Source organism: Mastigoproctus giganteus, chromosome 12 (assembly GCF_048544385.1).
Source record: "Mastigoproctus giganteus isolate SK-2022 chromosome 12, ASM4854438v1, whole genome shotgun sequence".
Taxonomy (NCBI): Eukaryota; Metazoa; Arthropoda; class Arachnida; order Uropygi; family Thelyphonidae; genus Mastigoproctus; species Mastigoproctus giganteus.
In genome coordinates, this window is record NC_143586.1 from 11,810,907 (window position 1) to 11,833,276 (window position 22,370).

At 38.2% G+C, this 22,370-nt stretch overlaps 1 protein-coding gene across 1 annotated transcript in view; it reads right to left on the reverse strand.

Moving 5' to 3' along the window:
- LOC150076687 (28 kDa heat- and acid-stable phosphoprotein-like) overlaps positions 1 to 22,370 on the reverse strand; it is a 95,748-nt gene that overhangs the window by 37,974 nt on the left and 35,404 nt on the right. Inside the window, exon 2 of the mRNA XM_090385638.1 lies at positions 21,088 to 21,194. Within this exon, the coding sequence (XP_090241764.1) occupies positions 21,088 to 21,194 (107 nt within the window). The remainder of the gene's footprint in view (positions 1 to 21,087; positions 21,195 to 22,370) is intronic.

Here is a 22,370-nt window from a genome sequence, read left to right on the forward strand (position 1 = left end):
TTGATATCATTGTTTTCAAGCCCAAGTTTTCTCAGTCGGTCAATTAGGCGGTCGTGGTCTACTGAATCGAAGGCTTTCTCGTAGTCAATAAAACATATATACACGTCTTTTTGATGTTCATAGCACCTTTGTAGCAATATTTGTAAACAGAAAATTGCTTCTCTGGTGCCTAGTCCCCTGCAGAATCCGAACTGTGTGTTTCCTAGTGCACTTTCGCACTTACATCTTACCCTTTGCTGAATCACCTTGAGGAAGACTTTTAGCACCTGGCTCATTAGACTGATCAGCCTGAAGTCTTCGCATTTCCGGCTGGTAGCCTTTTTTGGTAGGGCCACAAAGATGGATTGGAGCCATTCGGATGGAATGTCGTTGTTGCTGTAGATTTGATTGAACCATTTCGTTAGTTGTTGGATGTTGCTGTAGTCTAGTTGTTTCAGCAGTTCCACATGAATCTGATCAGGTCCACAGGCCTTGCCTGGCTTTGTTATTCGGATGGCATGTTCCACTTCAGATGTTAATATGTGGAGATTGTCTTCCTGTGTTTGTTGTTGCGTTTCTGCCGGTTTTCTGTTGGTGCCGAACAGATTGTATATATAGCTCTTCCAGGTGTCGAGTTTGGCTTGTTTGCTTAGTATAGGTTGATTGTTGTCCGTATATAAACTTGGGATAGGAGCCGGTTTGTAGATGTTTCCAGCTTCTTTAAGCTTCTTGTGCAGGTTATAGTTGTCATTTTTCTTGATTAGGTCTTCGATTTCTGCACACTGATCTTCCATCCATTTTTCCTTCGCCTTCCGGATTTCCTGTTTGATCTTTTGTTGTATTTCTTTGTATTTTTCCCGGTTGTTGTTGTTTTTGAATATTCTCCGTTCATCCATTAGGTCTAGTATGTGCTGGGTCATCCACCGTTGTTTCTTTTTCGACGCCTGATGTCCTAGCAGGGTTTCTGCTGTTTCATTGATGCACTGTTTGAGTGAACGCCCGAATGCTTGCACGTCTGTTGTTACTGCTTCGATCGATCGGATTGTAGTGTTGAGATGAAGCTGTACTTGTCGTCTGTTGGCGGTGTTCTTCAGTTTCTCCAGGTCGATTCTTTTTGTTGTGCTTGTGCGTTTGACTGCTCGTAATTTGAGACGTAGTGTTGCTGTTACTGGGTTATGGTCTGATGATATGTCAGCTCCGGGGTAAGTTTTTGCATTGAGGACACTTGACTTATATCTGATGTTGATTAAGATGTAGTCAATTTGATTCCTGACGATATTGTTGTCAGAGTCTTGTGGTGAGGTCCAGGTGTATAGTCGTCGAGGTGGTAGTTTGAACCAAGTGTTGGCAATGCTAAATTTTTCTTCTTGGCAGAACTGGACGAGTCTGTCTCCTCGTTCATTCCGTGTCCCCAAGCCATGTTCTCCGACTATGTTTTGTAGCTTTCCTTGACCGATTTTGGCATTAAAGTCACCGAGGATGACCGTCATGTCGTGCTTCTTCAGCGACTTTAAAGTGTTGCTTAGCTTGTCGTAGAACAATTCAATTTCTTGATCGTCTTTGTCCGCTGTTGGTGCGTAGACCTGGAGCACATTCAGGTTGATCTTGTTGCCTGCTAGCTGTAGTAGTGCGATTCGTTCCGATATTGGGGTGAAACTGGTGACTTTGTTGGCCAGTTGTTTGTGGACAACGAAAGCGACGCCGTACGTCTGCTTGGTGTTCTCTTCTCCTCCGGAACAGAAGACGTGGTGGTCGTTTGATATAAACTTCTTTGTTCCAGGCCATTTGGTTTCACTTAGCCCAAGTATGTTGATGTTAATGCGTTCCATTTCTTGTAAAGCATTGGCTAGTTTTCCTGGTTGTAGTAGGTTTCTAACGTTCCATGTAGCTAGTTTCAGAAAATTCTTCGACGCAAGCTCGGAGATTCTTAGCACCCCTGCCCCATTCAAGGGACGCCGAGACTCGGGGCCGTGGTTTATTTTGCTTGCTATCATTGAAGTTTTCAAGGGAAAGATAATCCAAGTAGTTTCCCGTTGCTTTCTTGGATCACAATTTAGTTGAAAAGGTCGTGTGTGGACCTTTTGAAACGGGTTTCGTCTGACGTCTCCACTGAAACCTTTCCGCCATGGAAGGCCCTTCTGGGAGCATATATCTTTCGGTGCTTTAGTAGTTTAACAAATTAACAAATTAAACTACTAAACCTGCCGCAGCCATATAAATGGAGTAGCTCTTATTCAGTGATGAAGCTGCCTCGTGATGTCATAATTTTACGCAATTTATGCCGAATTTCTAGTCACCACTGACCAAGCAGGTGGCACTGCTGTAGTTTTATCTCCTGGAACATCCAAATGGCTGACTCGGTAAAATTACTGTGACCTTGAAAATACCAATAATGTATAACTCAGCAAAACGTGAGTATTTTTAAATACAATTTGGTATCCTGAAAACTTCTACATCAAAGCTATCATGTAGCACAACTATTCTACTAAGAATTCCCAGCGACTGATTATAGTTCCTTAAAAATTTAATGACCTTGAAATTTCCTATGTCTGAACATAACAATGATAACCATTTTAAAAAGTTCAGTCCGAAAAATAAAACCACGTTTAGGTGTCAAATCTTAACCTATCACTCACCCACACTTATTTTATCTAAAATATAACTTCTTTTTGAGAAACACTCCCGAAAACCTTCTTTATTTATTAATTTTTAAGAGCGCACTAATTTAGCTAGCATACAGCTGGTGCCACCAGCGCCACCATTTTAGACACTGAAAGAGACAATATCCAGATTCCAGCTGGGAGTCAAGAAAGATTGAATTTCAGCAGTTTGAAATTCAATCTGTGGTTATTGGTTAACCACAAATTGAATACAGTTATAGTGTATATCGTATGGTACCTGTATGGCTATATAGGGTATACTCTTATATAAGAAATTGGTGGTAATTTCTACCAAGCAAAGTAATTGGTGGTATAGCATCAATACTACAAAAACAAAGCTCCAATATTTTTCCACTTATTCTATCACGCAGAGTAGTTAATCAAAGTAATCACAGTTATGTTACTGCAACAACATCTAGAAAAATTAAGCAGATGGGCTGAAAAGTGTCAACTGAAGTTTAATATTGACAAATGCAGGTACTTAATACGGGGAGTATTAATTGTAGATTAACGTACAAGCTGTGTGGTGCCACATTCAGATGTGGAGTTTTCTGAGCAGTGCAAATATACTGCCATGACAGCTCATGGGGGGTTTAGTCAATGACATCATATAGAATTTTTTTTTCCCAGCAGGGATATGAAGGTGATTATCCCATTGTGTAAGGCAATAGTTAGGCCACATCATGAGTACTGCATACAGGTCTGGAAGACTCATTTTAGGAAGGACGTAGATCTGTTGGAACAGGTGCAGAGAAAAGCAATAAGATTGGTGAGAGGAAACAAATGGATGCCCTTACCAAGAAAGACTTCAGTTTTACAGATTGCAGCATCTGCAGACTAGACACCTGCAAGGAGATTGGATCGAGGTGTTTAAGGCCTTGAAAGGATTGAGTAACCTCAATGCCGATGGAATCGTTCCTCTTGTTCAAACTACACACGTGAGGGGTATAAATTCAAATTGAGAAAAGATGGTTGCTGGTCAAATGTATGTAAATTTACTTTCAGCCAGTGGTTGATTGTTGGAACAAACTCCCATCTGGTCTTGTAGAGGTAGATAGTTTGAATAAATTCAAGAAAGAATTGGATAATTTAGAGGGGATGGACAGGTGAAATCAAAATGGGAGTGTTGACTTTGGGGGGGGAGGGAGGGATTGATGCTGTATAAGCTTATTTTCTTGCATCATTTGCCACTACTACTGCTACTACTAATAATAAAACCTTTACAGGTTATGATATCAGAAATTACAGTCAGATCCAATATCATTTACATTTTGAGGGTAGTCTTTAAAATCATCCTTGTAAGACAACTGCTAGATAGTCTAATGGATCAAATTGTAACTCTTTAAAAGATGTTTTGATCAGCAAGTGTATAATCTCACGCTGGTAGCCTGTGACTGTAGGAAGTCAGAGTAGTGTGTGAAGGGGTGGGGGAGCACTGTTAGGGTTACATTATGTCAAGGAGGTGGATATATTCTTGTTGTGTGCAACTTTTACCTCATCCACCCAAAAGCATCATGGTCAAACTAATAGAAAAAAACTTATCAGCAAAAACATCTAAACTTTCACAATTCTTAATTAATTTCACAAATATGTATTTGTCTTAGCAATCTCAATATTGCTCATTTATATCTACAACCTGCCAAGCTCCACCTACTTTTTCTGGCAGACCTTCAATTATTGGTTGACTTAACCGGCCTCCGTAGCCGAGTGGTCAGGAGTGGGGGTGCAGTAGCACATGCTCTTTGAGTAGACTGGGGTTCAAGCCCCTGACTGCTAAATACAGTCGATCTGCCAACCCGCACCGCACCAGCGTGGCAGATTATGGTCCATTTCCCTCAACATGAATTGGTGAAGAGGCTTCCATCCTGCAGTGGGTTGATAATGGCTGCAGTTTTTTTTTTTTTTAACAAACACTTGTCTCCTTTATCCTATCTATTCACCGTAAAATTCTGTTCCCTATAAAGGTGGTACTTGAGGCTGTGTCTGTACTGATATCCACCGTCAAAAGCTTCCTAATTTTGAATCTCCTTTGGCTTAAAATCACTTCACCAAATTCTGTTGAATTCATCAATCAGTTGCCTTTATCTTGTCTACATATCACTTAGAATTTTGACTTTTTTTAAAACCTGTCTTTCTCAAACCTCACTTTCATTACAGTAAAGTAATTTTCCTTGGTAATTTCAAGGGATGTAATTCCACCAACTGGCAATTTTCTAGCTGCAGAGAGTGACCCAACTGATAGAGATGCTGAGGCTTTTGCTAATTACTAATAAGCTTATAGCACTTGTTCGTTTACTTACTATAATACCAGGCAATCCTAACTACACACCTAACACCCTTGACCTTTTCCTCACCAGCAACCTTTTAAAATATACAGTTAATGTTAGTGGTCCTATTGGATCACAACCTGATGATGGTCCCTTCTCCAGTGGAGACTCTCACCCATGACCATTTGAATGGCCATAATTCCAACAAGAACATCCACAATGTTCTTGTTGAAATTATGCTGTATGATCTTTATTCCCCCTTTTCCTTGTTGGACTACTGTTTTAAATCTTCTGATCCTAATGTTTGCTCAGATCATGTTAGTAAATTATTATTGTTCAGATGAATCCTTCATTCCATCCTAAATTTTTATCCTTTATCTAAACCACACTTTTCCAATAAATGTACAAAGACTATTCAAGGTAAGAAAGTAGCTTACTGAAATTAGCTTGTATCAAATCTTCACCTTTTTTCTGACTCACTAATGCTTGCAACAATTGTAAATAAGTTAGTTAATGTATATAGTGAGTTACAGGCAGATTAGCAAAGAGTGGTAACTTGATTTTTAACAAAAAAAAAAAGTCAATGCAATGACATTTATGAACAAATAAAGAACATTTTGTGCCTACACATCTGCTACGTTACTCAATCATTCCACCAAACAGTACATGGCAACAAACAATAACAAAAAAAAAAAAAACAACAGTTACAATACATGATATAGCATATGCAATATGTATGAAAAAATTAAAGAATAACTGCCACATTTCTATTGGTCAGATGTTAATGAAATATGGAAAGCTTAATAAATCATTCTAAAAGGTAAAAATATAAAATTTCATGTAAAATCCATCCACTGGGAATTGAGTCGGTGGGCAGATTGAAAGAAAATGAAAACAATAAATAAGTGCATTATGCATTAGCAGAGGCATATGATGCAAGAAAACAAGCTTATATAGCATCAGCCAAAAAAAAAAAAAAAAAAAAAAAAAACGAACACTTTCCATCTCTCATCCATTCGCTCCAAAAGTTTGTCCAGTTCTTCCCTGAATTTATTCAAGCTATCAACTTCCATCTGGAAGTTGATAGCTGGAAGACTGAATGACAGATGGAAGTTTGCTCCAGCAATCAACTACCCGCTGGTTAAAGGCAAATTTCCGCACATCAAATCTACAACTGTCTGAGCCCGCTCAAATCATTCAAGGCCCTATACATATCAATCAGATCACCTCGCAGGTGCCTAGTCTCCAGACACTGCAATCTGCAGAACTTAAGCCTTTCTTGGTAAGAGCACCCCTTTGTTCCCTTCACCAATCTTGTTGCCCTTCTCTGTACTCGTTAAAGCAGCTGTACATCCTTCCTAAAATGAGGCCTCCAGACCTGTATGCAGTACTCAAGGTGTGGCCTGACTATTGCCTTATACAAATGTATATAATCTCCTCCTTATCCCTGCTAGCAAAATTCCTGTACAGTAGAGCATCAATAATCTGAACTAATTGGGACCGGGGGTAGTTTGGACTTCTGATTTGTTTGGATTTTCCAACTTATAAAAAATATTCTTGAGACAAAAAAAAAAAAAAAAAAAAAAAACTTAATTAAGTTCAGAAATAAAAACAATGGCTTTAAAATATGAGGTACTGCCTAATTTTTTGCTTTATAATTCAGGGCCTTTACACACAACAAAGGTTCAGATACGGGTTCCCCTACACTTCGTCTGTGTGAACCACAAATAAATGGCATCTTTGATAGATGGGTCATTAGCTGTTTTCATAGTTTTTCTTTTTTTTTTCCCCCATCATCTGAATCAAGTTTCGATGAAAATTTAAAATTTTCTCCTTGTTGTTTTTAATGTCTATTATGGTTGACTTTCCAACATAAAATTTTACTAATGAAGACCCACTTTCTCCCTTTGAAAGTATATTTAAAACCTCAATTTTCGATTCAATTGTTAAAATTTTCTGCTGACTTTCAAAAGCCAAAGAAAATTACAGTATGGTAAAATAAAATTCTGTAAAATCTCCGTTCAGAAAATTTTTATTCAGTATATCGCGTGTATTGTGGTAGTTACAATTTCTACGGGACATGTTCTTTGTTATTGATTGATGCTTTCTCATCTTTTTTTACTGTTTCAGATTTTCCTAATGTGTCTAATAATGACTTTTTTTTCCATCCGGGACAATCAGTTAGGAGAAAAATACAACCCCCCCCCCAAAAAAAAAATATCTGTGTCATGTTATGTTATTACTGTATAAATAATTAAAATGTACATAAGTGTAAATTTATTTTTATTTTGCTAACTGTGGATAATATTCTTCCTATTTTCACGTATCATTTAATTTTATTTAATTGAAGGGGGAAAAAAAGTGTAAAATTGGGGTCTGGCCCAAAATCCTGACGGCCAGAATCCCGACAGTATCTACTATATTGCAAAAATATATGACTATAATTCTATATATTTATTAGTTTTTTAGTAAGTAAAAATTTATCTTATTAGATTAAATTTGTAGAAAGAATATATATATATATCAAAAAAAAAATTTTCATGACAAATACCTCTCTCAATTTGAAGATCATGTTTTCTATTACAGAAACAAGTAGTTTAAAAATACGATCAAAAAATAAAAACGACTTAATTAATTTTACTTTATTATATTGCATTTAAGTAGAAATTTTTCAAGTCGAATTATGGTATTTGTATAGGACTTTTGAGCAATTATGGGTATTCACTGAAATGCTAAACATAAAAAACTTGAAATAAGAATACTTTCGGAATATCATTAGCATAACTAAAACTGTAATTATACAGGTATTTGTTATTAGCTGTACTTTCATGAATTTCTTTGACAAGTACATTAGGCATGACCATGCGTGCTGGCAGGATATTTTGAAAGGGGTAACAGGAAAAAATATCCGTTTCTTCTTATTACTATTATAATAATAATAAAAAAATGGGATTTTTAAAGATTCTGCAGTGGGAGAGGAAAGAATTCTTCTATCTCTTACTATTCTTACCATGAATTGTCAAACTAATAGAGTAAGCTTATCTTCGAAAAGATCTAAACCTCACAAACACTTCCTAGTTCATTTCACAAATATACGTGGTCTCAATTCTAATCTCAACGATGTCCATTTCCACTTGCAGTCTGCCAAACCCCATGTACTTTTTCTCACAAAATCTCAGTTATCGGTTGATTCAACTACTGCTCATCTCAGTTGCCAAAATTATTTGCTGTATGATTCCTTTTGCCTCAAAGGTGGTACTTGAGCATATGTCCATTCCGATATTCCCTGTCAGAGACTTGGTAATTTGGAATCTCCTCTTTTCAATCTTCTCTAGCTTAAAATCTCTCTACCTCATTCTGTGAAATTCATCTGTTGTCTCTACCGTTCTCCCAACTCCACTAATCACTTGGAGCTCTTCGACTTCCTCTCTTTGCAACTTGACTTTCTCCAGTCCAACTTTCCTAACAGTGAGGTAATTTTCCTTGGTGATTTTAATGTTCACAACTCCAGCTGGCTTCCGTTTTCTAGTCACACCGACCTAGCTGGTCGAGATGCTGAGGCTTTTCAAATTACTAATGATGTTGCACAGACTGTTCATTTACCTACAAGAATACTTTTATTTTTGTAATATTAGTATTAGTAACGGCCGTATGGTGCAAGAAAGCCTATGGCTTATGCTGCACCAGCCAAAAAAAAAAAAAAAAAATCCGAACAAAACAATGATAAAAACAAAAATTAAATAAATAAATAATAATAATTAATAAATAAATAAAAATAATAAAATGAAATTAAAAATTAAATAAAAAGGAAATTAATCCTATCATCCTATGCGCTTCCCTTACCCGAAAGTACTATCCAGATGACCTTTGAATTTCCCCAAACTGTCGGCCTCTACCACCCATGAAGGCAACTTATTCCAGTAATTTATAACTCGCTGGCTAAAATAAAACTTCCTGCAGTCCAATCTAAACATTTCCCCGCGTAACTTGAATTTATGTCCCCTAGTTCTAGCATCATTTATAATCTTGAAAATTTTGTCCTCATTCATTTTACTGATGCCTCTCAGAGCCTTAAACACCTCAATCAAATCTCCTCTAAGGTGTCTAGTTTCCAAACTCTGCAACCCACATATTCGAAGTCTTTCTTCATAAGGACGCCCTTTTGCCGATCTCACCAGGCGGGTTACCCTTCTTTGCACCCTTTCAAGAAGCTCGATGTCTTTCTTTAGGTGCGGTCTCCATACTTGAACACAGTATTCCAAGTGTGGTCTAACATAGGCCTTATATAATGGGATTATCACGTCCCTATCTCTGCTTGCAAAAGTTCGATAGATCATCGATAGGACACCATGGGCCTTCCTTGCAACCTGTTTACAATGCTCAGAGAATTTCATGTCTGACCGTATCGTAACACCCAAGTCCCTTTCCTCCAGTACTGGGTTTAGTTGAACTCCACCAAGTGAATAAGTTATTTTGGGATTACTGTTTCCCAGGTGTAATACCTTACACTTTGTTGGATTAAAGCACAACTGCCATTTTTCTGACCATTCTTGAAGTCTATCTAGGTCTCTCTGAAGAAGCTCAGCTTGACAGTGATCATTAACTACTCTACCAATTTTAACATCATCTGCAAATTTAGACATCACGCCCTCTATCCCTTCATCAATGTCGTTTATGAAAATTAAAAACAACAGTGGTCCTAATACTGATCCTTGGGGAACCCCACTTCTTACATCAACCCAATCTGAGGAATAGCCATTTATCACAACCCTCTGCCTCCTGCCCTGAAGCCATCCTTCTATCCATCTAAGGATTTTCCCAGTGATTCCAACCTGTTCCAGCTTATAAAGTAACCGCTCATGTGGGACTGAGTCAAAAGCTTTGCTGAAATCTAAATAAACAATGTCGAAATTATTCCCTAAATCCAGCTCGTGAGTGACCCTTTCGAAATAGCGAACCAGATTTGTTAAACATGATTTTCCCTTTACAAAACCATGCTGAGTATCCTTGAGAATTTCAATTCTATCCAAATGATCCTGAATTCCACCCTTGATCAATGCCTCCATGATTTTCCCTACTACTGAAGTCAGACTGACAGGTCGATAATTTCCCACTTCACTTTTAGAGCCACCCTTATGTATGGGAGATACATTTGCACTTTTCCAATCCAAGGGAATCTCCCCAGAGTCTAGTGATGCTCGCATAACCAGCCTCAGTGGTTCAATGCACTCGCTTGCCGCCTCTCTCAAGATTATAGGGTATATTCCATCAACTCCAGGAGCCTTACTAGTCTGTAGGCTTGAAAGTTTTTTCATTAAATAATCTTGCGAAATTTCAATATCATTAATTACATTTTTTTTTACTTCGCTCCCACAATTTCCCGTGCCACAAAAGGCTTTTCATTTGTAAATATCGATGCAAAATAACTGTTGAGTTCATCTGCAACGGCAGCTGGTGTATTTATTACTATCCCCTTTCCCTTACGTAAAGGTCCGATCTGGTTTGTCCTGCTCTTCTTGGCATTTATATATGTGAAGAATTCTTTATCCCCCCTCTTTGCTCTGTTTGCTAGTGATTTCTCATAAACTGCCTTTGCCTGTCGAACCTTTTCTGTGGCTCTATTACACACCACCTTGTAGCTGTTATAGGCTTCAGTACTTTTTATTGCTCTGTAACGTTTCCATGCCACCTTTTTCTGCTCAAGTAATGTGGCAACTTCACTATTCATCCAACTTGGAACCCTTCTCGTGGAGTATTTTTTTAATGGTATATACGCATTCAAGGCATCTGTGATTAATGTTTTAAAAGCGTACCACAGTTTACCGGACAATCCTAACCATACAGCCAACACGCTTGATCTTTTTCTCACAAACACCCCTTCTAAGTACATGGTCAAAGTGAGTGGTCCTTTAGGCACCTCAGGTCACAACTTGGTGACTGTCTCTTCTCCAATGGAGCTTTTACCTCATGGCTATTCCCAACCTCGTGTCGTTTGGCATTACAAGAATGCAAAATGGGATGACCTGCGAGATTTCTTTTCTTCATTTCCTTTGTTGGACTACTATTTCAAAACTTCTGATGTCAATGTTTGCTCAGATCTTGTCAGTGAAATTATTCTTGTAGGAATGGAATCCTTTATTCCACACTCCACTTTAAAATCTCGTCCTTTATCTAAACCTTGGTTTTCTAATAAATGTGCTAAGACTTTTCAAGAGAAGAACATTGCATATCATAATTAGCTTGTTTCCAATTCTTCAGTTCCATCATTTTCTGCCTACACAAAGCTCGCAACAATTGTAAAGCAGTTATTAATCAGTCCAAACTAGATATTGAACAGTCCAAGAATAGAAAACTTGCTTCTTGCCCTAATGGTAGCCGAGCATTCTGGTCTCTTGCCAAAGCTATTGGCTGCAACTTTTGCCCATCTCTGTCAAAACCAGATGGTTCTACTGTCACTTCGGCCAGGGATAAAGCTGACCTGCTAGCATCCCATTTTTCTTCCAACTCATGTATTATTGATCTTGGTAAAACACCAACCACCATTGCTAACATGCTGCATTCAATGCCTACTGTGGTCTTCCATCAAAAGGATGTCAGAAGGATTTTGACGAATCGTGATGCTACGAAAGATCCAGGTCCTGATGGTATTTTATCACTTGTTCTCAAAACCTGTGCTCCTGAACTTACTCCTGTTCTTTGCCTCCTTTTTTCACTTTCTTATTCCAAAGGTGTTTTTCCTTCTGCTTCGAAATTTGCTCATATCCAGTGAGTTCTTAAAAAGGGTGACAAATCCCTCCCATCCAATTATCGTCCCACTGCAATTACTTCTACTCTTTCTAAAGTAATGGAGAAATCAATTAACCGCCATCTCTTAAACTACCTAGAAACCTTCCGTCTGATCAACGATCGCCAGTATGGATTCCGTCAGTGTCGATCCACTGGTGATATTCTGGCTTACGTTACCCATTTATGGACTGATTCAATGGAAAAGTTCGGTGAAACACAAACAGCTGCTCTAAACATCTCAAAGGCTTTCGATCATGTTTGGCATAAAGGTCTTCTAAACAAGCTTCCATCTTATGGCTTGCCAACTGATTTTTGCAATTGGTTATCAAGTTTTCTTTCTGATCGTTCACCGAGGGTGATAGTTGATGGCTCTTTCTCTTCTAACTTCTCTACTAATGCCGGTGTCCCCCAAGGTTCAGTTCTTTCCCCCACTCTTTTCTCCTTGTATATTAATGACCTTCTTCCATTGACTGGAAATTCTATCCATAGTTTTGCCGATGATAGCACATTGCATTCCACTTTGCATTTTGAGAAACCTTGCCCTGCTCAATCAGCTTCAACTTCTTGAAAATCTGCTACCAATTCCTTAAATGCCGATCTCCATGTAATTCGCCAGTGGGGCAAAGACAACTTGGTTGGATTTCAATCCTTCTTAAACTCAGTCTTGTCTTATATCTCGCAAAAAGGATTCTTCTGCTCCTATGCTGATCTTTGGTGACACTCCGATTTCTAGGCAAAATGATATATCTCTTTTGGGGATTACCCTGACTTCTAATCTCTCTTGGCACAAGCACAGTACAAATATTGCTTCCTCTGCATCTAAAAAACTTGGTTTTCTGTTTCGCTCTCGGTATTACTTTCTTTCAAACTGCTGTTCACCCTGTTCAAATCGCAAATCTGCCCTACCATGGAATATTGTTCCCACATCTGGGGCAGTGCTCCCAAAACATCTCTCAGGCTTCTAGATATCATTCAGAAGAGGGCAGTTAGGTTAATTAATGACTCATCTCTAACAGAGTCTCTCCACTCGCTGTCTCATAGATGTACTCTTTCTGCTGCATGCCTTTTCTACAGATACTTCCATGGGCACTGTTCTTCTGAATTGGCTTCTATAATTCCCGCTCTCTCTTTCAAAACAGTCCGAACCCGTGCCGCCAACATCCATTTACTGTCCAACTCCAAACTCACAGAAACAACTTTTCATCTTCCTCGTTTATTCATTCAACTGCCCTTTTCTGGAACAACCAGAAAGGTGGTAGATGACTTTCATCAACCATTATCCAGGTGGTAGATGACTTTCATCAACCGGTGAAATACCACCACTTTGCTTATTGGAGGCTTGAAGTGGCGAAACCCATGTTTAGTCCCTAGAGCAAAGTTTCCGGCATCCCCCTCTCCCCATACTTCTCCTTCAACCCATGCACGGTACTAAGTACTATAGGTTTTGATACCTTTCGTGTTTGGGGTTCTCATAAAAAAAAAAAAAAAAAAAAACCTTCCTTCCTATGTCTTTCCTGAAAATTAGTCTACAGAAGTTCAAGTCTAATGTCAACAAATATCTTCTCTCGTCTTCCCAACCTCCAACCCAAGTATGGTACTAAGTACTATAGGTTCTAATACCTCTCGTGTTTGGGGTTTTCATAGAAAAAGAAGGAAAAAAAAGTAAATATTCAACACCTATCATGTGCTCAATATTGGATTATGGAACTTACATTTAAAACCCTGCCCACGATTTTTTAATTTTTTAATTAATTATATACAATACGTGCACCTGTCGATAATGAAAACTATCGAATTCTTCCCTTAGTTTATGTGTTGATGACGAATAATAGTGAAGAAAATTATAAACGTTTCTTTCAAGATATGATTGACTTTGCCAAAGAAAATGAAATTGAACTGAGACCACAGGCCATATTAACTGACCTGGAATTAGCTGCAATAAATGTCTCCAAAGGTGAGTTCCCTAACATGTCTAATAAGGTCTGTTTTTTCCACCTGGGGACAATGAGTTTGGAGAAAAAATTCAAGCAAGTGGACTGGCATCTCAGTACTGCATCGATGAAGAATTTAGTTTGCTGCTTCAACATTTGTGTGCCTTGGCATTTATTCCTTCTGGTGAGATACCACAAGCATTTAATGTTCTGAAGCCACATTTACCAAGGGAAGCTAGTAATATGACAATGGTTTAAAGAAAATTATATATATGGAAGAATTAAACGGTATATGCATAATGGTACGGCACTCCGTACTATTACGCATATACCGCTTAATTCGCGTTCCACCATTATTTCCCCAACATTATGGTCCATACACAATTCCATTCACTGAGAATTCCATGTACCCAAAACAGTGTTGAAACATAGTTTCTGAAATATAGACTCTCTAACTTTTTTTTTAAAAAAAATAAAATCGGTATATCAGGATTTTCGTTCGTCGGGAATTTGGGCGGCACTGATAAATTTGTGCTTTATATCTACATTTATAGCCTGTGGATAATAATCCTCTGATTTTTGCTCATTAAAATTGCTTCTTAATAGGATCAGAATTCAATTCATAAACGTGATCACAATAACCAGCACTCACTGAAATTATTTTATGGCACCAGCATAAAAAAAAAAAAGTAAATGCTGGCTCGTTCGAATTATTGATGTTCGGATTTTCAATGCTCTACTGGATATCACTGACAAGCCCCATGACTTGCTCTGGCAGCCCATCTGGGCTGCTCAGAAAACTTCATATCTGACTGCACAATTACACCCAGGTCTTTTTCATTCTCCACTACCCTGAGTGTAGTACCACATAGTTGGTACATTTCTCTGGGGCTAGTGCTACCCATATGCAGTATTTTGCATTTGTCAATGTTAAACTTCAGTTTCCACTTCTCAGCCCATCTGCTCAACTTTTCTACATCCTGTTGCAGTAGCATACTGTCATTAACAACCCTGCTAACCTTTGCATCATCTGCAAAATTCAACATTAAGCCTGATATATACTTTCATCAATATCATTGATAAATATACAAAAAAATATCTGCACTGTTCTCCTCCAAACATACAGAGCTTTTCTTCTTCTTCATTTATACTTTCTACTCCTGTTCTTTGGAATGGCCTTTTTCACATATATCTCCTGAATATTACAAATCCATAGAAAGTTGAATGTTACAGATATTCTCTCATGTACAAGTTAGGGCCTACTAGGTGGGAGTCAAAAATGCTGATAGAACTAATATTCAAGTGACATTTGGGTCAAGTGAACTGAATTGCAGAAAAGTACAGTTTTGTGCCCAATTCTTCTGCCTGCATCTTCACAATGGTGGGACTGTTAGTTGATATGATGTTTAATGGCACAAGGGCTGCTAAGGCCATATTGTGCCTGATTCTATTCGGTAGTGCCATTTCCAGTTAAAATCTGTAAAATAATCCCGTCTGCTTTAAGAAATAAAAGAACTCAGCTAGATTTGCATTGTCTCCAATCAGATGTGGTAATGTTAAAGGTTCTTGCAGATGTGAAAGCGATTTGAAAATTTTGTTTCGATAATTATTATAATGATTGCAATTTATTAGAATATGCCTCACCATAAGTGTAGTCTGACAAAATGTACAAATAGGCAGATCCTTCCCCCTTGAGGAGATAAATATGGGTTAGATACGTATGCCCAATACGCGTCCTAGCCAGGATCACCTCCTCTTGCCTATTTGATCGCATGCTTGAGGGCCACAACTTAGGTTCCTGTTTAAATTGAAGCAATTTATTGCCATACTGAGCCTGCCAGATTTGCAACCATTGCTCTTCACACACGTTTTTTTATGACTGATTTGTAGTCTGTGTGTGGCACTTGGTAGTTAGGAGATCTTCGTTGATTGGATGTTTAGCGGCTTGATCTGCGAATTCATTTCCTTTGATGCCTACATGGCCTGGTATCCAACAGAAACTGACTGATTTGTTTACAGCTTGTAACGCAATAATTTGTGATCTAATTTGCTTCAAGACGGGGTGGATTGGTTTGGATGGATTTTTCAACGATTTTATTGCACTCAGAGAATCAGAGTAGATCATAATTTGCTTCCTGGAGAGATTAATCACGTGATCCAGAGCTATTTTAATCGCCCACAGTTCAGCAGAATAGACGCTGCATTCCTTTGGAAGGGACACAGAAGTAGAAAAGATAGAAGAAACTGCCGCTGCGCCCACTGTCGTACTTGTTTTCGAGCCATTGGTATATATTTGAAGACACTGAGAATTTTCTGCGACATGTGCAGCATGGAGTTTCCTGATGGTAAGGTCTGCTGCTTGCTTTTTCCCCCATTGTTGGAATGAGAAGTCACAGACGGGTGTATAATCAGACCACGGAGGGTCGTGATTGCTCATTTCCTGAAAGACATTACCCATGTCTAGATTCCAACATTGTGATAACTGTAGCAACCTTATCCCAATAGGCTTGTTTTCGTTTGGTTTGTTTTGATAAAATGTGGTCCATTGGGGCTCAAATAAGTATGGCGAGATAGGATGAAAAGGAAGACTCCGTATTTTTGCTGCATAGTTGAGAATCAACATTTTCCTCCGAAGATGGAGTGGAGGTTCGTGCGCATCTATATATAGACTCTGTACAGGGGATGTTCTGAATGCTCCTAAAGCAGTTCTTAGGGCACTGTGATGGATAGTGTCTAGCCGAGTTAGTGCACTTTTCCTGGCAGAGTCATAGATTGGAGCTCCGTAATCCAAATGAGATCGAATTAATACCCGATATAGCCGAAGCAGAGTGTATCGGTCAGCACCCCATGTCGATGAAGAGAGTACTCGGAGGATATTTAATTTTTTCAAGCAAATGGTTCTCAGATATGTGATGCGTTGTAAGAAGTTTAATTTATTGTCCAGGATTAGGCCAAGAAATCTGATACTATTGGAAAGAGGTATGGTGAAATTTTTAAGATGTAGTTCAGGCTCAGGGTGGATCTTACGTTTTTTACAGAAATGAATACAGTTAGATTTTTGTGCTGATAAGCGGTAGCCATTGCGAGACATCCACAGCTCAATTTTGTTAATTGAGATTTGAAGCTGTCTCTCAATAGAATTCATAGTTTTTCCTTGGCACAACATCATGAGGTCATCTGCATAATGATATAATTCTACTGTGGTTGGAATATCATGGATGACATTGTTTATTCTTATTAAAAATAGCGTAGGACTCAAGATAGATCCTTGAAGGACCCCCTCCTCCTGTACATGAATTCTAGAAAGAACATTTAGATGACTAACCTGGAAGGTTCTGCCCTGGAGAAAGCTTTGAATAAACAAAGGAAGCCTGCCTCGTAGACCAAAGGTGTAAAGATCCCGAAGAATACCGAAACTCCATGTTGTATCAAAGGCCTTTTCTAAATCGAAACTTACCATAACGAGGTGGTCATTTCTGACAAAAGCGTTTCTAATGTTTGATTCTGCTTTGGTCATCATATCTAATGCAGATCTGTTTTGCCGAAAGCCATACTGATTTTTATGCAAGATGTTATGTGACTCAAGAAACCAGGTGAGGCGCTTAAGAACCATTTTCTCCAGTGTTTCCCCCAAACAACTAGTTAAGGAAATTGGACGATAATTTCCTGGATTAGAGAGGTCTTTTCCTGGTTTAGGGATGGCTAATACAAGTGAATGTTTCCAAGAGCGCGGATGAACATCTTACTCAAAAATTCTGTTAAAAAATATTAAAAGAATTTGTAAAGCAGTATCATTCAAGTGTTTTAGCATAATATAAAATATACCATCAGGGCCAGCTGCACTCTTGGGTGATCTGTTAAGAGCATCCGTTAACTCGGATATAGTAAAAGGCTGATTATATGGAAGAGACAGACTGGTGTTGAAATTTAACTTATACCTTTCTGCTACCACTTTAATTTGTTGGAATGAAGTATCATATGAATTTGCTGCTGAAATTTTTGCAAAGGCTTTAGCAAAAGCGTTTGCAATGTCTTTGGAGGAAGACAGTTCCTGTCCATTGCAGATCAATATTGGAGAGGATGACAATGGATATTTGCCATTCAGATGTTGGATTTTCCTCCAGATTAATCTAGTATCGGTGTTTTTGGTGATAGTGGAAGCGAACTGTATCCAGGATTCTTTTTTGGCTTTCCTTCTTATTTGTCGTGCTTTAGCGTTTAGTTTCTTGTAATTTATAAGGTTAATAATAGTGGGATGCTTGCGAAAGATATTCCAAGCTTTGTTCTTTTCTTTTTTTGCTCTATTACATTCATCATTCCACCAGTAATTTTTGCACCTGCGTGGATGAGTCGACGACTGAGGAATAGCTTTGTCAGCTGCTGCTAGTATCCGTTTAGTAATATGGTCATTAGCTTCATCTATTGACTGGTTCAGAATGAAGTTTTTATCTAAAACTGTACTTGAGGAAAATTTTTCCCAGTTTGCCTTTGTAAATTTCCATCTTCTGCGAGTTTCCGGATAGGTGGTGGGGGTAGTTTGGAATTTACAAGTAATTGGAAGATGATCACTATTGTGGGGATTATCCAATACCGCCCAATGTATACTTGGGTACAGAGTGGGGGAGCAGATAGACAGATCTATGGCTGAGGTATTTCCTGAGGGAAAATTAACATGAGTATGTGCACCGGTGTTCAGCAGGGTTAGATTTTGTTTGTCCCGTAATGTTTCTATTAGCTGCCCTCTTTTATCCATATGTAGACTTCCCCATAACGGGTGGTGTCCATTAAAGTCACCCATCAAACAAAAAGGAGGTGGTATCTGGGCAAGGAGCTCATCAAAGTCTCGAAGTATATACGTTTGGTTTGGTGGAAGATAAATAGAAACAAGAGATAAAGATATTCCAATTTCTATTCTTACAGCAACAACTTCTAAATTAGTTTTTAAGGGGATTTGTCTGGACGGATTAGTAACGGATACCAAAATCACTACACCTCCATGGGCTGCAGTTGCTGTATTCCTGTCACGCCTGTACAAAATATATTTCTTTATTGAGGGGGTCACTTGTGGAGTTAAAAATGTTTCCTGTAAACAAATGCCTGCTGGATTGAAATCTCAGATTAGGTCATAAAGTTCATCTGTATTAGTACGTAGTCCTCGACAATTCCATTGTAAAATGCATTTCATTTAGTTTTAGTGGTAGGATGATCCGGTTGCCTTTTAGAGGCAGTAGGCTTATTGTGATCTATTTTAATTTTATCTTTTTTAGGAAAGGTAGGCCGTCCAGTGTCCATATCTTCTTAAAAGTAGAGCTAATCAACAGAAAGACTTATGAACGAAATGAAACAAGTCAAAACTCAGTTGCTTTAGAAAATCGCTATAGCAGTCGCAGTACTATTTAGCACAGAAAATCGCTTGGCACCCGGGGCCGGGACTGTTAGTAACCCTTGGTATAACCCCTGTGTGCAAGTCCTGAAATATGGCACTTGGTGTGTTACTAGATGGCATTGCTTGCTTAATAACACTAATCAACCAGTGCAATACCACCAGTCTGCTTACTAGAAGCTTGAAGTGGTGAAACCCATGTATAGTCTCTAAAGCAAAGCTCCGGAAACCCCTGCCCCAACTCTTCCATCATGCAATATGTGTATGTGTATGCATACCCTGTCTATGGTGGCTCCCAGAAATAATGCATCTCTGCCTTGTTTAACTGTGCAGATATATGGAACTCTGTAAAATGGGCCTGACATGTGTGTTTGTGAAGTGTTCTGTGGTGTGCATGTTGTTTGTGTCAGGCCTCTTTGCCACCAGGTAGCAGCCATTACCTGGATAACTACTGCCCAGTGCCTTTCCACCAGCAAGAGTAGCCAGGCCTGTATCTCAGTTTGTTTGTTATTTGGTTTTTAGGAGCATTAGCAACTAAGGCCATATTGCTCCGGGATATGCGGTGGTCATTCCCTGACCTTTCCGCATCCTCCGTATTTGGTGGTCACGGGCTCAAACCCGGGTCTAATCAAGAAGCATGTGCTACGCACTGCTGCTCCTGCCCACCTGGCTACGGAGGCGCCCTGTATCTCAGTATCTACGTAGACCCACTGGAGGTAATGCTAAACCAGTGGATTCTAATCCCCTTTACACAGGTTGCTCAGACCCATGTACTAAAAAAAAAAAAAAAAAAAAAAACACATACTATTATCAACTGTACATGCCACATTAAGGCACAGAGAATTTCCCACTGGAAGAAGTGTTATACCCGTGGGGGGGGGGGATTTTAGTCACATGTTATACTATAAAACCCCAACAAATTCTTCCAACTGCATCGATCATGTACTATACGAGCGGCATCACGAAATGTCATGCCCAAAAATTTACCGATCCATCCTTCCGCCTAGTTGCAGTTGGCTTTAACAACAATTTTTGAAGTTTGTTTTGTTATGGTCTCCATGGCATCAGATAATGTGGTGGTATATTTAACTTGAATTATTAAAATTTACATTAATTTCCACCTAGACAGATTCATAATAATTTTCCTTTTCAGGAAAAAACACTAGATGACATGTTCTGCAATGCATTATAATTGTTTTCGAGCTGAGGAGAACAAACACATTATCTTCATGTAAATCATGTATGTACAGCAGCAAACAGCAAAGATCTATTCACTTCATATATAGGGCAATAATAAAGAGGAAAATATGCAACCAGTTTCCACTTCACCAAAAGTACAGAAAGGATCTGATTCTAAATTAAATTGATACAGTTGTTCTTCAAAAGATCTATGTCCTGTAAGTAAAAAAAGATGTAAACATTCTAGGGAAAAACTAGGAATTATCTGCATTGAAGTTAACATTCTCAAGGGATTGCATCAGCCATCAGTCATCTTGCTACGCTTATGGCCAATAATATTGGCCACTGTAATGAAATCAATTTGTTCCTCATTCTAATGTTAGTAACTCTGAGTGACCATGCACCAGAGGCATGGTCACTCAGAGTAGAAATACTGCAGTATAATGTAATCGAAGGGTTCTTTTATTCAGTCCCCAGTCAGACCTGGATACTCTGAAGAGAACAGCAGTAAAATATGACTTTTTCAGTAAGATTATTAACATGTAAACTGAAATTTAACTGATCATCCAGAATAATTCCCAAATATTTCAGATTTTACACGTATGGAATCAACTTATTTGAAACAAAAACCCTAGGTGGTCGGTGAATATCAAATCTTTTCTTAAAAACCATTAGCTTTTATTAGATGTTGATATTTTATCAACATCTAATAAAAATTTCCAGTTTTAAAACTGGAAGATCCAATGGAATACACTCTTACACAAAGATCATTGTATGAATTTTCAAACGTTCTTTAATATTACATGCTAGAAATTGTCATGAAATTGTCACTTCACTGCATTTCATAGTGGCTGCAATATTTATCAACCTATGTTGAGTTGAAAAAATGTTAAATTATTTACCCTCCATTTTTTCTCTCTCTCCTCCTTTTCCTTTTCTGCTGCAAGTTCTTCAGGGTTAGTAAAGTGTCTTCGCTGTCCTTTATGACCACCACCTCCACGACCACGTCCTAAGTAAAAATATTAAAATTAATATGTATTGAAATAAAACAGCAATTCCTTGTTTTAGATATGATCTAGAAATACTAATATTAAATAAACATTCTGGTCTTAACCTTTATGGATTGTGTACATATATATGTGTTTTTTGTGTGTGTGTGTGTGTGTGGGCCTAAGGAATACATCTGTACATGTTTTTCAGAGTTGTTTCATTATTTGAAAAACCTTGAAAACAACAAATAATGAAACATTAAATCTTCCAGTAAATATTCCCATCTCTTATCTTGAATTGTAGACAGGAGAGACCCCAGGATTTTCTAAAGGAGGAGGCTAAAGTAGTTAAAGGGAGGGAAGATAAAGCAGTGCTCAGGGAACATTAAGCTTCAATCATCACATAGCAGTATATAAATTCACATTATTCTGATCATAATGGACTATAGCCCCTTTTCAGTCACTACCTGGGACTGTTAAAAAAAGAGTTTATAATCAACAGATACACAAAAATATTTTAAAATCAGGAGACTGTCCACCATTATTGTTGATTTCTCTGGAATTCAGATCTAGAAGTTGATGAAGTTGAATGTAGAAGATATTATATAAAAAAGAAGTAAAGCAGAGTTAAAAAACTTTTTTTAAATTTATGTCCCCTCATGTGCATAGTCTGAGCAAGAGAAAGAATCCCATCAGCACTGAGCTTGCTCAAACTATTAAACACCTGAAATCAGATCATTTCAAAGGTGCCTAGTCTCCGGACACTACAATTTGCAGAAATTAGCCTTTCCTTGTAAGAGCATTACTTTGTTCCCATCACCAATCTCATTACCATTCTCTGTACTCATTCCAGCAGCTCTACATACTTTCTAAAATGAGAACTGAAGATACATTGCAGTATTCAACACCTCCTTATCCCTGCTAACAAAAAAATTCCTGTATATCATTGACAAAATCCCATGAGCTGTTTCTGACAGCCTGCCTGCCTGCACTGCACAGAGAACTTCATATATGACTGCACAAATACCACCAGGTTCTTTTCATTTTCCACTAACCTGAGTGTAGCACCACACAGTTGTTACTTTAATCTGGGATTACTGCCACCCACATGCAAAGTATTGCACGTGGATAGTAGTAATCACGTACAACATTAAACCTGATACGCCTTTATCAATATCATTGAAAAATACAAAACA